Source organism: Ictidomys tridecemlineatus, chromosome 4 (genome assembly GCF_052094955.1).
Source record: "Ictidomys tridecemlineatus isolate mIctTri1 chromosome 4, mIctTri1.hap1, whole genome shotgun sequence".
NCBI lineage: Eukaryota > Metazoa > Chordata > Mammalia > Rodentia > Sciuridae > Ictidomys > Ictidomys tridecemlineatus.
Genome location: NC_135480.1, coordinates 143,448,421 through 143,464,216, shown reverse-complemented (window position 1 = coordinate 143,464,216; position 15,796 = coordinate 143,448,421). Strand labels below are relative to the sequence as shown.

The 15,796-nt window shown below is 37.0% G+C and overlaps 1 protein-coding gene across 5 annotated transcripts in view; it reads right to left on the bottom strand.

The window, feature by feature from the left end:
• The window catches only part of Dock8 (dedicator of cytokinesis 8), a 221,015-nt gene that overhangs the window by 116,529 nt on the left and 88,690 nt on the right, over positions 1–15,796 (bottom strand). For all 5 annotated transcript variants that reach the window (XM_078047567.1, XM_078047566.1, XM_078047569.1 and 2 more), the window contains 2 exons: positions 3,935–4,084; positions 57–137 (listed from right to left, as the gene is read on the bottom strand). In XM_078047567.1, coding sequence (XP_077903693.1) covers positions 57–137; positions 3,935–4,084 — 231 coding nt within the window. The remainder of the gene's footprint in view (positions 1–56; positions 138–3,934; positions 4,085–15,796) is intronic.

The following is a 15,796-nucleotide window of genomic DNA, read 5'->3' as shown; positions in this document are numbered from 1 at the left end:
GTAAATATCTGCTAATTCTAAGATTTAATCATTTACCAATAATCAAATCATCATACCTTTCCTCCATCACTTTCTTTGATAACCATGTAGGGTTCTGCACAGTCAGCAATCTCTCCCTGTTGAAGGACTTTTTCAACCTACCAATAAGAATAATATTAAAATAAGTGAGTTAATTATATCCACATAGTGGAATCTCTGCAGCCATCAAAATCATGTTCAAGCTGGGCAAAGTGGCACACGCCTGTAATCCCAGTGGCTCCGGAGGTTGAGGCAGGATTGTAAATTCAAAGCCAGCCTTAGCAACTTAGTAAGGCCCTAAGCAACTCAGTGAGACCTAAATAAAATATACAAAAATGTCTGGAGATGTGACTCAGTGGTTAAGTGTCCCTGGGTTAAATCCCTTGTACCAAAACCAAACCAAAACAAAACAAAAATCCCACCCCCCCCCAAAAAAAACCCCAAACCAAAAACCAAAACCAAAACATGTTCAATGGCATAGGGTGCCCATAATATATGTTTTCTGATTTTAAAAAATAGTGTGAAGTGTACCACACAGTTTTGTAAAAAAGTCAAGAAGACATGTTAAAAGGATGATAGTAGGAACACAGCAAATGTTAACAGTAGTTATCTTTGTATGGTGGGATTATGTGTGATTCTTATTTTCTTCCTATTGCTGATATGTAGTTTCTATTTTTAAACCATAAACATGTATTATATCCATAATAAAAATGCAATAAAAGTTATTTTATAAAACAAAACCCATGAGACATATGTAGGAAGTGAAAAGCTCATTTTCTTTATTATGGCTAACAAAGTAAAAAAGAAATATGGTTTCCATAAAAGTCAAGTTGGGGACTATAACCTTCCACAAAATGAATAAATGAACAGAATAAATTATCTGTAATTGTGTCCCTTGTGTTTCCTATTAGGGCTACTACTTTGGATTTAGCAGACTTGTAAAGAAAGTCAAAAACTGTAGATGTGCAGCTTCTCAATTTGCTAGCTGGCTGGGAGATGAATGAATGCTATAACTGTCCAGCACCTTCCATTTTGTTTCAGGTGAAGGAACTAGTGGGAGGTGCCATAAATCTGGGCACTATGTTTAGGAAAAGGAAAAGGAGAAATTTGAAATTTCCTAATTCTCTGTGCAAAGAAAATTTAACTTTGATGTTGATGAGAAAAACAAGTGGATTTAGGCCCATTAACTTGAGCCATTAGTTGAGATGTCCTTGAAGAAGAAATTTAGGTCAACATATTCCACAGACACATGATTTTAATAGGCACGCTCAGTTAAGCACAAAGTATTTAAACCAGCATACCCTACTGATGGAGAGAGCATTAATGGGGTTTCAAAGGAAGTGGCATGATGTGGCTCAATAGACACCTGTTTCAGGAAGCATTCCAAGCAGGGTCTATCTTCCCATAGAAGAATGTAAAAACCTTTCTTATTGTCACAGCTTGAAGGAAAGGTTGGTCCCATGAGGGATGTACCACATTGGAAACACAAGTAGTAATTGAACTAGAAACTGACTTGTGTTCCTGTTTATCCAAATTCCTTCATTCATTCAAAAAACATTTATGGTGATAGCTACTGGGGAGATTAGGTGGTGAACATAATAAATATGGTCCCCATTCTCTTGAAGCTCATAGACAGGAACTTGTACAATAAATGAGAAGGAAGCTAATCTTTTCCATGAAGTCAATGATTAAAAACATGCTCTTTAAAATAAACGTTGAACATAAGATTATGAATATTTTAATCAGGATCCTGAGGCAAGGATGGGGAATGCCCTGGCTTTATTTGAAACCCATGGCAAAAGGATCACCAGAATCTGGAAGCAGAAAAGTCCAGATTCAACCAGAGCAGGAGGTATTATCCCTTGACAATACTGGGCAAGGGAGACTCCAAGTACTTCATGAGAAGGAACCGCAGGGTGATACAATGCCCATGGTATGGTCCTTCATGAATGATGTGTAAAAGTGTATGTTGTGAAATGCATGAGTCCTCACAACCGTGGGAGCTAGGGCAAAGGAGCATATTAGAATAATGAGGGGCTGTTTTTTTTCAGGGTTGAAGATCAAACCCAGGGCCATATGCATGTTAGATTAGCACTCTCCCTCTGAGTCACAACCTCAGGCCCATCTGGGACTTTTAAAGTAGAGAGGCTTCCTTCATCTCTGTTCAGTCTGATTTGTATATTTTAAAACAATTCTTAGAAAGCTTAAGGTTAATCTTTATACGTGAAATGACCTCCTAAAGTCATAGCATATTTAATACTTGAACTAGGTGACTGTACCTAAAATATGGTTGAAATCCTGTTATTCATCTTGAGACTAAAAATACGATAGAAAGAAGCCCCTCTTTATCAAATGATGCCTACCCGTATGAGCTAAGTATTACAACACCATTTACTACATATTTAGGAGAAAAGCAGCAATGATAAATGGTAAAGATAAATAGAAAGCAAACTAGGCATTGTCTTGCTATATATATTTAAATTTCACAATTATATCCAGATAATTTAAAGTATGTTTGTTATTGCCAAATGAATACATTTATACATTTGAAAGTTTGGGAACACACTTCGTTGGTGATAGTAATCAAAAGATATTACCACAGTTATTTGGTAACCTACTATGGATCAATCAAAATAAAGTCATCTGTTAAGAAGTAAAGTTTGAAATACAATTTTACTCCATAAAACTGGTGTTGGTTTTATTGGTTTCCTAGATCAAGAGACAACTGTGAATTTGTAGGACAGCCACAGTGTAATTTAAGCTAAATGTTCTGAATCTCTAAGTAATACTGCAATGGAAAGGACATGTTTGACAACTATAGATGTGTCTTTTTAGCAACAATTTTTCAACCATACTTTCCACAAGCTTAATCAGGTTCCCTTCAAACAATACATTATTCCCATCTTTCATAGTTTTTGTAAAATGGTGTCAAGAAAGTAACTTCTAAGTTATCTGAATTATTTGGAATCTATATGCTACTACCACAAGATCCTGGGCAAATCATTGGGATTATGGACATAAGATACTGAGCTAAATAGAAAATGTTCTAAACGCAGAAGGCTGAATGTATACGAAATCAGATACCGGGATTTGCTGTTTTCATTTGTTTTACAATCTTGGTGTAGAGTCAATAAGCCCAATTGTTTGGCTTGAGGTTAATTAAGTACCCACTGCTGTTGAATTCTATCCAATTGTGTTGGCATGTGGCAAAAGTCTATGGTTTTCTTACATCAGCCAAGAGTACAGCATAGAATGGAAGGTTCTATCTGCAATGGCCCCACAGATTTTGACTCTCCATAGGCACAGTATGTGGGATAGTGGTAGAAAGGGAGAGTGAAAGTTGAAAATCACAGTCCCTTACCTCAGTCTGTCAGAGATTAAACTTGGAAACATTTAGCTGAGGGTTTCTGAGAAAACATGAACATTGTGAGGAAACTACAAGAAAGATGTTGTTCCTTTCTCCCACAGCAGAGTTCACATTCTTTAGTTAGGAGGAAGGACAAGGCTTTAATGTGAAGTTACAACTACTCACTGAGGTCACTGTGATCATTTCCACTTGGCAGATGTATCTCAGAAAGTTTAGGTATTTGTCAGTCATGTATCTATATGACTGTAGGACTCCAAAAAACCCAAGACTTTCTAGTATTCAAAACAGAATTTATGGGCTGGAATGTAGCTCAGTTGGTAGATAACTTGCTTAGCATGTACAAGGCCCTGGGTTCAATCCCTAGTACTGTGAAAACAAAACAGCCAAACAGACTTTACTGATAAGGCAAAAGGAGCAAGTTGAGAAGGAAACAATTCAAATCCCATGAAGGACATGTAGACATATTCTGTCATTTCACCCCACACACAGGCTGGGAATAAAGCAATAATGGGAACATTAGCATGTGCAAATCACATTGTGCTTAACTACCTTGACTACCAGGTAGATGTCTGAGGATGGGTAGGTGACTGAGAAGACTGCAGATCTTGCTTGACTCGATGGGTCAACTGAGGGTGTATGAGCTCGCAGAAATCCTCTAAACTGGTCAGAGTTCAGGTCACAGTGGAAATTTTCTGAGATCTGTAAATAAGCAGCAGAGAGAAAAACAAGTTAGACCTGCTGGATTCCTTATCTAAACATGTTAAAACAGTGAAAAAGTCACAGGGGAATTTCACTAAAAAGGGAAGGGTAAGGGCTGGGGTTGTGGCTTTGTGGTAGAGTGCTTGCGTTGCACAGATGAGGCACTGGGTTCAATCCTCAGCACCATATAAAAAAAATAAATAAACACAAAATTACAAGAGATCCACACCAAAACACATTGTAATGAAAATGCCTAGCATACAGGCTAAGGATAGAGTCTTAAAGGCCACAAGAGAGAGAAATTAGATCACATACAGGGAGAGACCAATTCATACCTCAGCAGATTTTTCAACCCAGACCCTCAAAGTCAGGAGATCCCAGAACAGTATATACCAAACTCTGAAAGAAAATGGATTCCAACCAAGAATCTTATATCCAGCAAAATTAAGCTTTGGATTTGATGATTAAATAAAAACCTTACATGATAAAAGTTAAAAATTTAAAATCAGAAAGCCTGCACTACAGAACATCTTTGATAAAATATTTCATGAAGAGGAATTGAAAAACAACAATGAAAGTCAGCAAGAGGAGGTATTACACTAAAGGAAAAAACTAATCAAAGAAGAAACCAAGTCAAGTTAAATACCAAAAAACAAAAATGGCTAGAAATACAAATCATGTCTCAATAATAATCCTGAATGTTAATGGCCTAAACTCACCAATCGAAAGACATAGACTAGAAGACTGGATTTAAAAAAAAAAAGACCCAACAATATGCTGCCTTCAAGAGACTCATCTCATAGGAAAAGACATCCACAGACTGAAGATGAAAGGTTGGAAAAAATCATACTACTCACATGAACTGTGGAAGCAAGCAGGGGTTTCCATCCTCATATCGAATAAAGTAGACTTCAAGCCAAAGTTAATCAAAAGAGATAAAGAAGGATATTTCATACTGCTTAAGGGAACCATTCATCAACAAGACATAGCAATAATAAATATATATGACCTAAACAATGGGGTGTCTATGTTCATAACACAAACTCTTCTCAAGTTCAAGAGTCAAATAGACCACAACGCAATAATTCTGGGTGACTTTAACACATATCTTTCACCAATGAATAGAGCTTCCAAATAAAAACTGAACAATACAATTACAATTGTAATACAATCAACAACTTAGACTTAACTGACATATATAGACTATTTCATCCTTCAATGAGAGAATATACTTTCTTCTCAGCAGCACATGGATCCTTCTATAAAATAGACCGTATATTATGCCACAAAGCAACTCTTAGCAAATATAAAAATAGATATACTATCCTTCATTCTATCAGATCATAATGGAATGAAATTAGAAATCAATGATAAAATAAAAATTAAAAGCTACTCCAACACAAGGAGATGAAATAATATGCTACTGAATGAACAATGCATTGCAAAAGACATCAAGGAGGAGATTAAAAAATTCTTAGAGGTGATGAGAACACAGATACAACATATTGAAATCTCTGGGACACTATGAAGGCAGTACTAAGAGGAAAGTTTATTGTATGGAGTTAAGTCCTTAAAAGAAGAAAAAGTCAACAAATAAATGACTTAACATTACATCTCAAAGCTCTAGAAAAAGAAGAACAAATCAACACCAAAAGCAGTAGAAGACAGGAAATAATTATAATCAGAGCTGAAATCAATGAAATTGAAACAAAAGAAACAATTAAAAAATTTGAAAGAATGAAAAGTTGGTTCTTTGAAAAAATAAATACAATTGACAGACCCTTAGCCATGCTAATGAAGAGAAGTAGAAAGAAACTCAAATTATTAACATACATGATGAAAAAGTAAATATAACAAAAATACTACAGAAATACAGAAGATAATTAGAAATTATTTTGAAAACTTGTATTCCAATAAAATAGAAAATATCAAAGGCATCAACAAGTTTCTAGAGTCATGATTTGCCCAAATTGAATCAGGATGATATACACAATTTAAATAGATCAATTTCAAGTGATGAAATAGAAGATGTCATCAGAAGCCTACCAATCAAGAAAAGCCCAGGACTGGATGGATACACAGCCTTTAAAGAAGAACTAATACCAATACTCTTCAATTTATTTCAGGAAACAGAGAAAGAGGGAACACTTCCAAACTCATTCTATGAGGCCAATATCACCCTGATTCCAAAACCAGGCAAAGACACATCCAAGAAAGAAAACTTTAGACCAATATCTTTAATAAACATAGATGCAAAAATTCTCAATAAAATTCTGGCAAATTGAATACAAAAACACATCAAAAAGATAATGCACTATGATCAAGTGGGGTTCATCCCAGGGATGCAAGTTTTTTTCAACATATAGAAATCAATAAATGAAATTCATCACACCTATAAACTTAAAGATAAAAACCACATGACCCATCTCCATAGATGCAGAAAAAGCATTTGACAAAATACAACACCGTTTCATGTTCAGAACACTAGAAAGACTAGGGATAATAGGAACATATCTCAACATCATAAAAGCTATCTATGCCAAGCCCCAGGCCAATATCATTGTAAACAGAGAAAAGTTGAAAGCATTCCCTCTAAAAACTGGAACAAGACAGGGATGCTCTCTTTCACCACTTCTAGTTATTATAGTTCTTGAAACACTGGCCAGAACAGTTAGATAGATGAAAGAAATTAAAGGGATATGGATAGGTAAAGAAGAACTCAAATTAGCACTATTTGCTGACAATATGATTCCACCAGAAAACTTCTAGAACTAGTAAATGAATTCAGCAAAGTAGCAGGATACAAAATCAACAGCCATAAATCAAAGGCATTTTTGTATATCAGTGACAAATTCTCTGAAAGGGAAATGAGGATTTACAATAGCCTCAAAATAAATAAAATACTTGGGAATCAACTTAATGAAAGAGGTGAAAGGCTTCTACAAGAAAAACTATAGAACACTAAAGAAAGAAATTAAAGAAGACCTTAGAAGATGGAAAGATCAACCTTGTTCTTGGATAGGCAGAATTAATATTGTCAAAATGACTATACTACCAAAAGCACTATATAGATTTAATGCAATTCCAATCAAAATCCCAATGACATTTCTCATAGAAATAGAAAAAAAAAGTCATGAAATTCATCTGGAAAAATAGGAGAGCCAGAATAAATAAAGCAATCCTTAGCAAGAATAGTGAAGCAGGTGGCATCACTATACTGGACCTTAAATTATACTACAGAGCAATAGTAACAAAAATAGCATGGTATTGGCACCAAAATAGACTTGTAGAACAATGGTACAGAAGAGAGGACACAGAGACTAACACACATAATTAGAGTTATCTTATATTAGACAAAGATGCCAAAAACATACATTGGAGGAAAGACAGCCTCTTCAACAAATGGTGCTGGGAAAACTGGAAATCCATATGCAACAAAATGAAATTAAACTCTTATCTCTCACCATGCAAAACTCAAAATGAATCTAGGACCTAGGAATTAAACCAGAAGAAAAAGTAGGTCCAGATCTCCATCATGTTGGATGAGGCCCCAACTTCCTTAATAAGACTCCTATAGTGCAAGAATTAATAACAAAAATAAATAAATGGGATGGATTCAAACTAAAAAGTTTCTTCTCAGCAAAAGAAATAATCAGTGAAGTGAATAGACAGCTTACAGAATGGGAGAAAATTTTTACCATATGCACTATTAGAGCACTAATCTCTAGGATATATAAATAACTCAAAAATCTTAACACCAAAAAAAAAACCCAATCAATAAATGGGCCAAGGAATTGAACAGATACTTCTCAAAATAAGATATACAATTGATCAACAGATATATGAAAAAATGTTCAACATCTCTAGCAATTAGAGAAATGCAAATCAAAACTACTCTAAGATTTCATCTCACTCCAGTCAGAATGGCAGCTATTAAGAATACAAACAAAAATAAGTGTTGTCGAGGATGTGGGGGAAAAGGCACACTCATACACTGCTGGTGGGACTGCAAATTGGCACAGCCAATATGGAAAGCAGTATGGAGAATCCTTGGAAAACTGGGAATAGAACCACTATTTGACCCAGCTGTCCCCTCCTTGATCTATACCCAAAGGACTTAAAAACAGCATCCTACAGGGACACAGCCACATCAATAACTATAGCCCCCAAATTCACAATAACTAAACTGTGGAACTAATCTAGATGCCCTTCAGTAGATGAATGGATAAAGAAAATGTGGTATATGTACACAATGGAATACTAGTCAGAATTAAAAGAGAATAAAATTATGGCATTCGCAGGTAAATGGATAGAGTTGGACCATATAATGCTAAGTGAAGTTATCTAATCCCCAAAAGCCAAGTGTCAAATGTTTTTTTTTTTTTTCAGATTTAAGGATGCTGATTTATGATGTGGTTGGTGCGGGCATGGGAGGATTAGATGAACTCTAGGTAGGACGAAGGGGAGACAGAGAAAGGGAAGGGGCACGGAGGTAGGAAAGACAGTGGAATGACATGGACATCATTACACTAAGTACATGTATGAAGACATGAATGGTGGACTCTACTTTGTGTACAACTAGAGATATGAAAAATTGTGCTCTACATGTGTAATATGAATTGTAATGTATTCTGCTGTCATATATGACAAAATAAATAAATAAACAAAGGTATCGTGTCCATCTACAACTAAAAATATTTTTTTAAAAAAGAGAATAGTAACATGGATATAGTGTATGACTAGTGACTGCTGGAAAAATATGACAAAAATTGTCACAATTTCTAAATATTTTGGAGTCATTTCAGAGAACTTACTTAAACATTTTAAGTTTTTATTAACCTACCAGTATTTCCTGGTTATCAGTGATGAGCTGTCTACTGTACTAAAGAAGAGTAGGACTTTGCCTCTGTCTTCAATCAAGTTATGATCAATTATGAGGGGAAAGACCAACACATAACTATAGTAAAGGCAGACTCAAAGTCATCACATTCATACAAAAAAGCACTATGGAAGTTCTACAAAGAGAAGAGACCCAAGCCAGTCGGGGTGATGAGGAAAGCTTTTCATGTTAAAGGCACTGGAGATGGATGGGCCACAGAGGAAGACTCTGACAGGCAGAGCTGGAGGAAGAGAGTATAGCACAGAGAAACAGCTCAGAGGCTGGAAGATCTGGAACAAGCTGAGTTCACAGTGAGTAGTCGAGCTCATTTCTGCAGAGGCTACAGAAGGAAAGAAGAAGGGTAAGAGCCATACTGAAGAAAGCCTAACGTGGGCCCTGCAAGGCTTGTTCTTAATGTTGAATGTTGTGAGGATCCATTAAGCATTTTGAGTGAGCACAGGACATGATTGGTGCTTGCTGACTTTCTAATTTTGGGTGACTTGAGAGCCACTCTGGGTTCTTCCCTTCCTTACTAAAAGCATTTTAGCTGGAAGTGGCTGCACACGCAGAGTCTACACAAACCAAATTCCCTTGCAGTTAAGAGGAATTATGTGAATAGGTTCTCTCCAATGAACTGGGAGTAGAAGTGATGTGTCAAACCTCCAGGCCTCCTCCACCCATCTTTTTTCTTATTCAGGGACAACAATGGCAATGACAAGAGTGATTTGGAGAGAGCACACACTGAAGATGGAGAAGTCACAGCCAGCCTGGGTTCCTGAATGACTGAGTGGAGCAGAGGCACCCCACAGCTCCACACTGGATTGTTAAGAAGCAAAGACAGAAACATCTTGTTCTTTAAGTCAGTGGTTTTCACAATGTGATCCCCTGACAAACAGCTTCAACATCATCAGGAAACATGTTAGAAATGCAAATTCTCAGGCTCCACTCAGATTTACCCAGTCAAGAACTCTAGGGGTAGGACTTTGCAAGTTGTTTGGATAGTCTTCCAGGAGATTTTGGCACACTCAAGTGTAAGAACGACTGCTTTAAACTACTGAATTTGGAGGTTTACTTGTGTTAGCAGTTACCCTTTCTTAATCAATAAACATTTTAATGACTATTAATATTTATTCATTTCCTTGTATACACAGTAGTTATAAGTAAAGAAAGGCAGGAGCATCTTCCTCTGGCTTCCATTCATGATAAGGTTATTTTGCTCCAGTACAAAAACTTTCAAACTGAGAAAACATTACATGCATGTCCAAGTTTGTTAACTTATTTAAATTATGTTGTTTTACATATAACCCTGTGTGCTGACTCTATCTGAACAAGGTTATCATCTCCACCAGACCTTTTCCCTTTAAGATTCTTTAAAGAACACAAATGATTAATGTTCCCAGATCATTTCTTCAAAAATCATAAAGGCAAGAGATCACAAATTTAGATGGATCAAAGGTCATTTATTTTCCAAACTGATGTTCTTTTTTTTTTTTTTTTTTCCTGCCTGGAAGTGAGTTTTAAAAACAGAAACCTCGAATTAGCAAGCAGGGAGAGGCTCGGCTGCGATCAGGTGGAATCCCACCAGCCAAGCCCGCACTGACCCCCGGGCTGAGTACGGGAGTTTAGACGGGGAAGGAAGCGGTACAGTCCCATCCCCCACAGCGGACACTCCACCAAGGGAATCAGCAGTCAGCATCTTGAACAGCTGATATATCCACCGCCATTCTCCGACAGATCTCAACAACAAAACAGGTGTGTGGCACTCAGCCCATCCCCCATACATCGGGAACTCGCATAAATTCTCTCCTAGGCTTGCCGGGGGAGGGAGAATCAGAGTGAGCCTGCATAAAGACTAGGGGGGAACTAGAGGCACCTGACCTGCAACCCCCCCTACCCATCTGCAGCCAAAAGGAAACCTGTCTAGCTAGAGCTGGGGGAGGGGCAAGCAGGAAAATCCAAAGGACAGAGTGCCTGGGATCCCAATCGCCAACTGTGGGACCCCGGAGATCCAGGCCCACTGATTCGTGCGGCCTGCCCTGCGGCTACAGAAGGCTAGCAGGAGAAACCAGGAGGCTAGAGGCAAGGCCCTCGAGACTGGGCAGCTGGAAATTGCAGGCCCGCCGGCGACAGTTCACCCACTGCCCGCATAGCTGGGCGGTAGGAGAACACCCGGCTGCAGGTGACCGATCACCCGCCCTCGGCCTGTGATACTGGGCGGCTAGAGACCGCCTGCCTGCCGCGACTGGGAGCTGAAATCAAACAGAGACAGTCCAGTCACACCACCTCATCAGGATACCCAGGCAAGGAACTGGGGCCGGTCATAGCAAAGTAGTGTCGTCACTGGAGCTCGGACGTCGGATCTTCCTTCACAGTGGAATCCACGTCAGCAGGCATAATTTAACAACACTAAGGAGAGGCATCAGAGTAATACAGAACCAAAACAAATCTATAGAAGAGAGTAGAAACACGACAATCAAATAGAGCTGGAAAGCAACGGGGACAACATGAGAAAACAAGGGAAAAAAGGAGTACAAACAATGCAAGACAACTTAATTCTACAAGAGGACATAGAAACATCAGAAGCAGGGATAGGGAAAGAACTCAAGGCATACCTAACTCAAATGGAAAGGAATATTAGAGAAGACATGAGACAGCAAGTCCAAGCAATAAAAATATATTTTGAAAATGAATTAAACAAACAAATTCAAATGGCAAAGAACGAGCTCTACCAGGAGATAGAGATCTTAAAAAAGAATCAAACTATAATCCTAGAATTGCAGGAGACTATAAACCAAATTAAAAACTCAAACGAGAATATTACAAATAGACTTGATCAAGTAGAAGTCAGAACATCAGATAATGAAGACAAGGTTTATCAACTTGAAAAGAGTATAGTCAACACAGAAAAGATGCTTAAATCCCATGAGCAATCTATTCAAGAGATATGGGATGTCATTAAAAAACCAAATTTGAGAGTCATCGGGATAGAAGAAGGCACAGAGATTCAAACCAAAGGAATGGACAGCATATTAAATGAAATAATTGTAGAAAACTTCCCAGAGATGAAAGATGGAATGGATTGCCAAATCCTGGAAGCCTACAGGACCCCAAACATTCAAAACTATAATAGACCAACTCCAAGACACATAATTATGAAGATAGCCAACATACAGGACAAGGAGAGAATATTAAAAGCTACCAGAGAAAAGAGACAGATTACATTCAGGGGTAAACCAATTAGGTTAACGACTGATTTCTCAGCACAGACTTTGAAAGCGAGAAGATCCTGGAACAATGTATTTCAAACGCTGAAAAATAATGGATTTCAACCAAGAATACTGTATCCAGCAAAATTGAGCTTCAGATTTGACAACGAAATTAAAATCTTTCACGATAAACAAAAGCTAAAAGAATTTGCAGCAAGAAAACCAGCACTGCAAAGCATTCTGAGCAATATACTACAAGAAGAGGAATTGAAAAATAGTGCCCAAAACTAACAACAAGAGGTATCTCAGTAAAGGAGGAGGAAAATAACCAAAAAAGTAAAACTAGCCAAACTAAAATAAATAAATAAAGAAGCATGACTGGAAGTACAAATCATATCTCAATTGTAACTTTAAATGTTAATGGCCTAAACTCACCAATCAAGAGACATAGGCTAGCAACCTGGATCAAAAAAACAAATCCAACAATATGCTGCCTTCAGGAGACTCATATGATAGGAAAAGACATACACAGGCTGAAGGTAAAAGGTTGGGAAAAATCATACCACTCACATGGCCCTCGGAAGCAAGCAGGAGTGGCCATACTCATATCAAATAAAATCAACTTCAAACCTAAGTTAATTAAGAAGGATAAAGAAGGACACTATATACTGTTAAAAGGGACCATCCACCAACAAGACATAACAATTATCAATTTGTATGCACCAAACAATGGAGCTGCAATCTACATAAAACAAACGCTCCTCAAGTTCAAGAGTCAAATAGACCATAACACAATAATTACGGGTGACTTCAACACACCGCTCTCGCCATTAGACAGATCCTCTAGACAAAAGCTGAATAAAGAAACTATAGAACTCAACAGCACAATCAATAACCTAGACCTAACTGACATATATAGAATATACCAACCATCATCAAGTGGATACACGTTCTTCTCAGCAGCACATGGATCCTACTCAAAAATAGACCATATATTATGCCATAAGGCAAATCTTAGTAAATATAAAAGTGTGGAGATAATACCATGCACCATATCTGACCATAATGGAATGAAATTGGAAATCAATGATAAAAAAAGGAAGGAAAAATCCTACACCACATGGAAAATGAACAATATGTTATTGAATGATCAATGGGTTACAGAAGACATAAAGGAAGAGATAAAAAAATTCTTAGAGTCAAATGATAATACAGACACAACATACCGGAATCTATGGGACACAATGAAAGCAGTTTTAAGAGGGAAATTCATATCCTGGAGTTCTTTCATCAAAAAAAGAAAAAACCAACAAATAAATGAACTCACACTACACCTCAAAAACCTAGAAAAGGAAGAACAAAACAACAGCAATTGTAGTAGAAGACAAGAAATAATTAAAATTAGAGCAGAAATAAACGAAATTGAAACAAAAAAAACCATTGAAAAAATTGATAAAACTAAAAGTTGGTTCTTTGAAAAAATAAATAAGATAGACAAGCCCTTAGCTATGCTAACAAAAAGAAGAAGAGAGAGAACTCAAATTACTAATATACGGGATGAAAAAGGCAATATCACAACAGACACTACAGAAATACAGAAGATAATTAGAAAGTATTTTGAAACCCTATATTCTAATAAAATAGAAGATAGCGAGGATATCGATAAATTTCTTAAGGCATATGATTTGCCCAGATTGAGACAGGAAGACACACACAATTTAAACAGACCAATAACAAAGGAAGAAATAGAAGAAGCCATCCAAAGTCTACCAACCAAGAAAAGCCCTGGACCTGATGGGTATACAGCGGAGTTCTACAAAACCTTCAAAGAAGAACTAATACCAATACTTTTCAAACTATTTCAAGAAATAGAAAAAGAAGGAGCTCTTCCAAATTCATTCTATGAGGCCAACATCACCCTGATCCCAAAACCAGACAAAGACACTTCAAAGAAAGAAAACTACAGACCAATATCTCTAATGAACTTGGATGCAAAAATTCTCAATAAAATTCTGGCGAATCGAATACAAAAACATATCAGAAAACTTGTGCACCATGATCAAGTAGGATTCATCCCTGGGATGCAAGGCTGGTTCAATATACGGAAATCAATACATGCTATTCACCACATCAATAGGCTTAAAGACAAGAACCATATGATCATCTCGATAGATGCAGAAAAAGCATTTGACAAAATACAACATCCCTTTATGTTCAAAACATTAGAAAAACTAGGGATATCAGGAACTTACCTCAACATTGTAAAAGCTATATATGCTAAACCTCAGGCTAGCATCATCCTAAACGGAGAAAAACTGAAGGCATTCCCTCTAAAATCTGGAACAAGACAGGGATGTCCTCTATCACCACTTCTATTCAATTTAGTTCTCGAAGTACTAGCCAGAGCAATTAGACAGACAAAAGAAATTAAAGGCATAAAAATAGGAAAAGAAGAAATTAAATTATCGCTATTTGCAGATGACATGATAATTTACTTAACAGACCCAAAAGGATCTACAAAGAAGCTGCTAGAGTTAATAAATGAATTCAGCAAAGTGGCAGGATATAAAATCAACACGCACAAATCAAAGGCATTCCTGTATATCAGCAACAAAACCTCTGAAATGGAAATAAGGAAAACCACTCCATTCACAATATCCTCAAAGAAAATAAGATACTTGGGAATCAACCTAACAAAAGAGGTGAAAGATTTATACAATGAAAACTACAGAACCTTAAAGAGAGAGATAGAAGAAGATCTCAGAAGATGGAAAAATGTACCCTGTTCATGGATAGGCAGAACTAACATCATCAAAATGGCGATATTACCCAAAGTTCTCTACAGGTTTAATGCGATGCCAATCAGAATCCCAAAGACATTTCTTGTAGAAATAGATAAAGCAATCATGAAATTCATATGGAAAAACAAAAGACCCAGAATAGCAAAAGCAATTCTAAGCAGGAAGTGTGAATCTGGAGGTATAGCGATACCAGAGCTCAAACTGTACTACAAAGCAATAGTAACAAAAACAGCATGGTACTGGTACCAAAACAGGCAGGTGGACCAATGGTACAGAATAGAGGACACAGAGACTAATCCACAAAGTTACAACTATCTTATATTTGATAAAGGGGCTAAAAACATGCAATGGAGGAAGGATAGCATCTTCAACAAATGGTGCTGGGAAAATTGGAAATCCATATGCAACAAAATGAAATTGAATCCCTTTCTCTCGCCAGCCACAAAAGTTAACTCAAAATGGATCAAGGAGCTAGATATAAAAACAGAGACACTGCGTCTGATAGAAGGAAAAGTTGGCTACGATCTACATATTGTGGGGTCGGGCTCCAAATTCCTTAATAGAACGCCCGTAGCCCAAGAGTTAATGACAAGAATAAACAAATGGGACCTACTTAAACTAAAAAGTTTTTTCTCAGCAAGAGAAACAGTAAAAGAGGTAAATAGAGAGCCTACATCCTGGGAACAAATTTTTACCCCTCACACCTCAGACAGAGCCCTAATATCCAGAATGTACAAAGAACTCAAAAAATTAAACAATAAGATAACAAATAATCCAATCAACAAATGGGCCAAGGACCTGAACAGACACTTCTCAGAGGAGGACA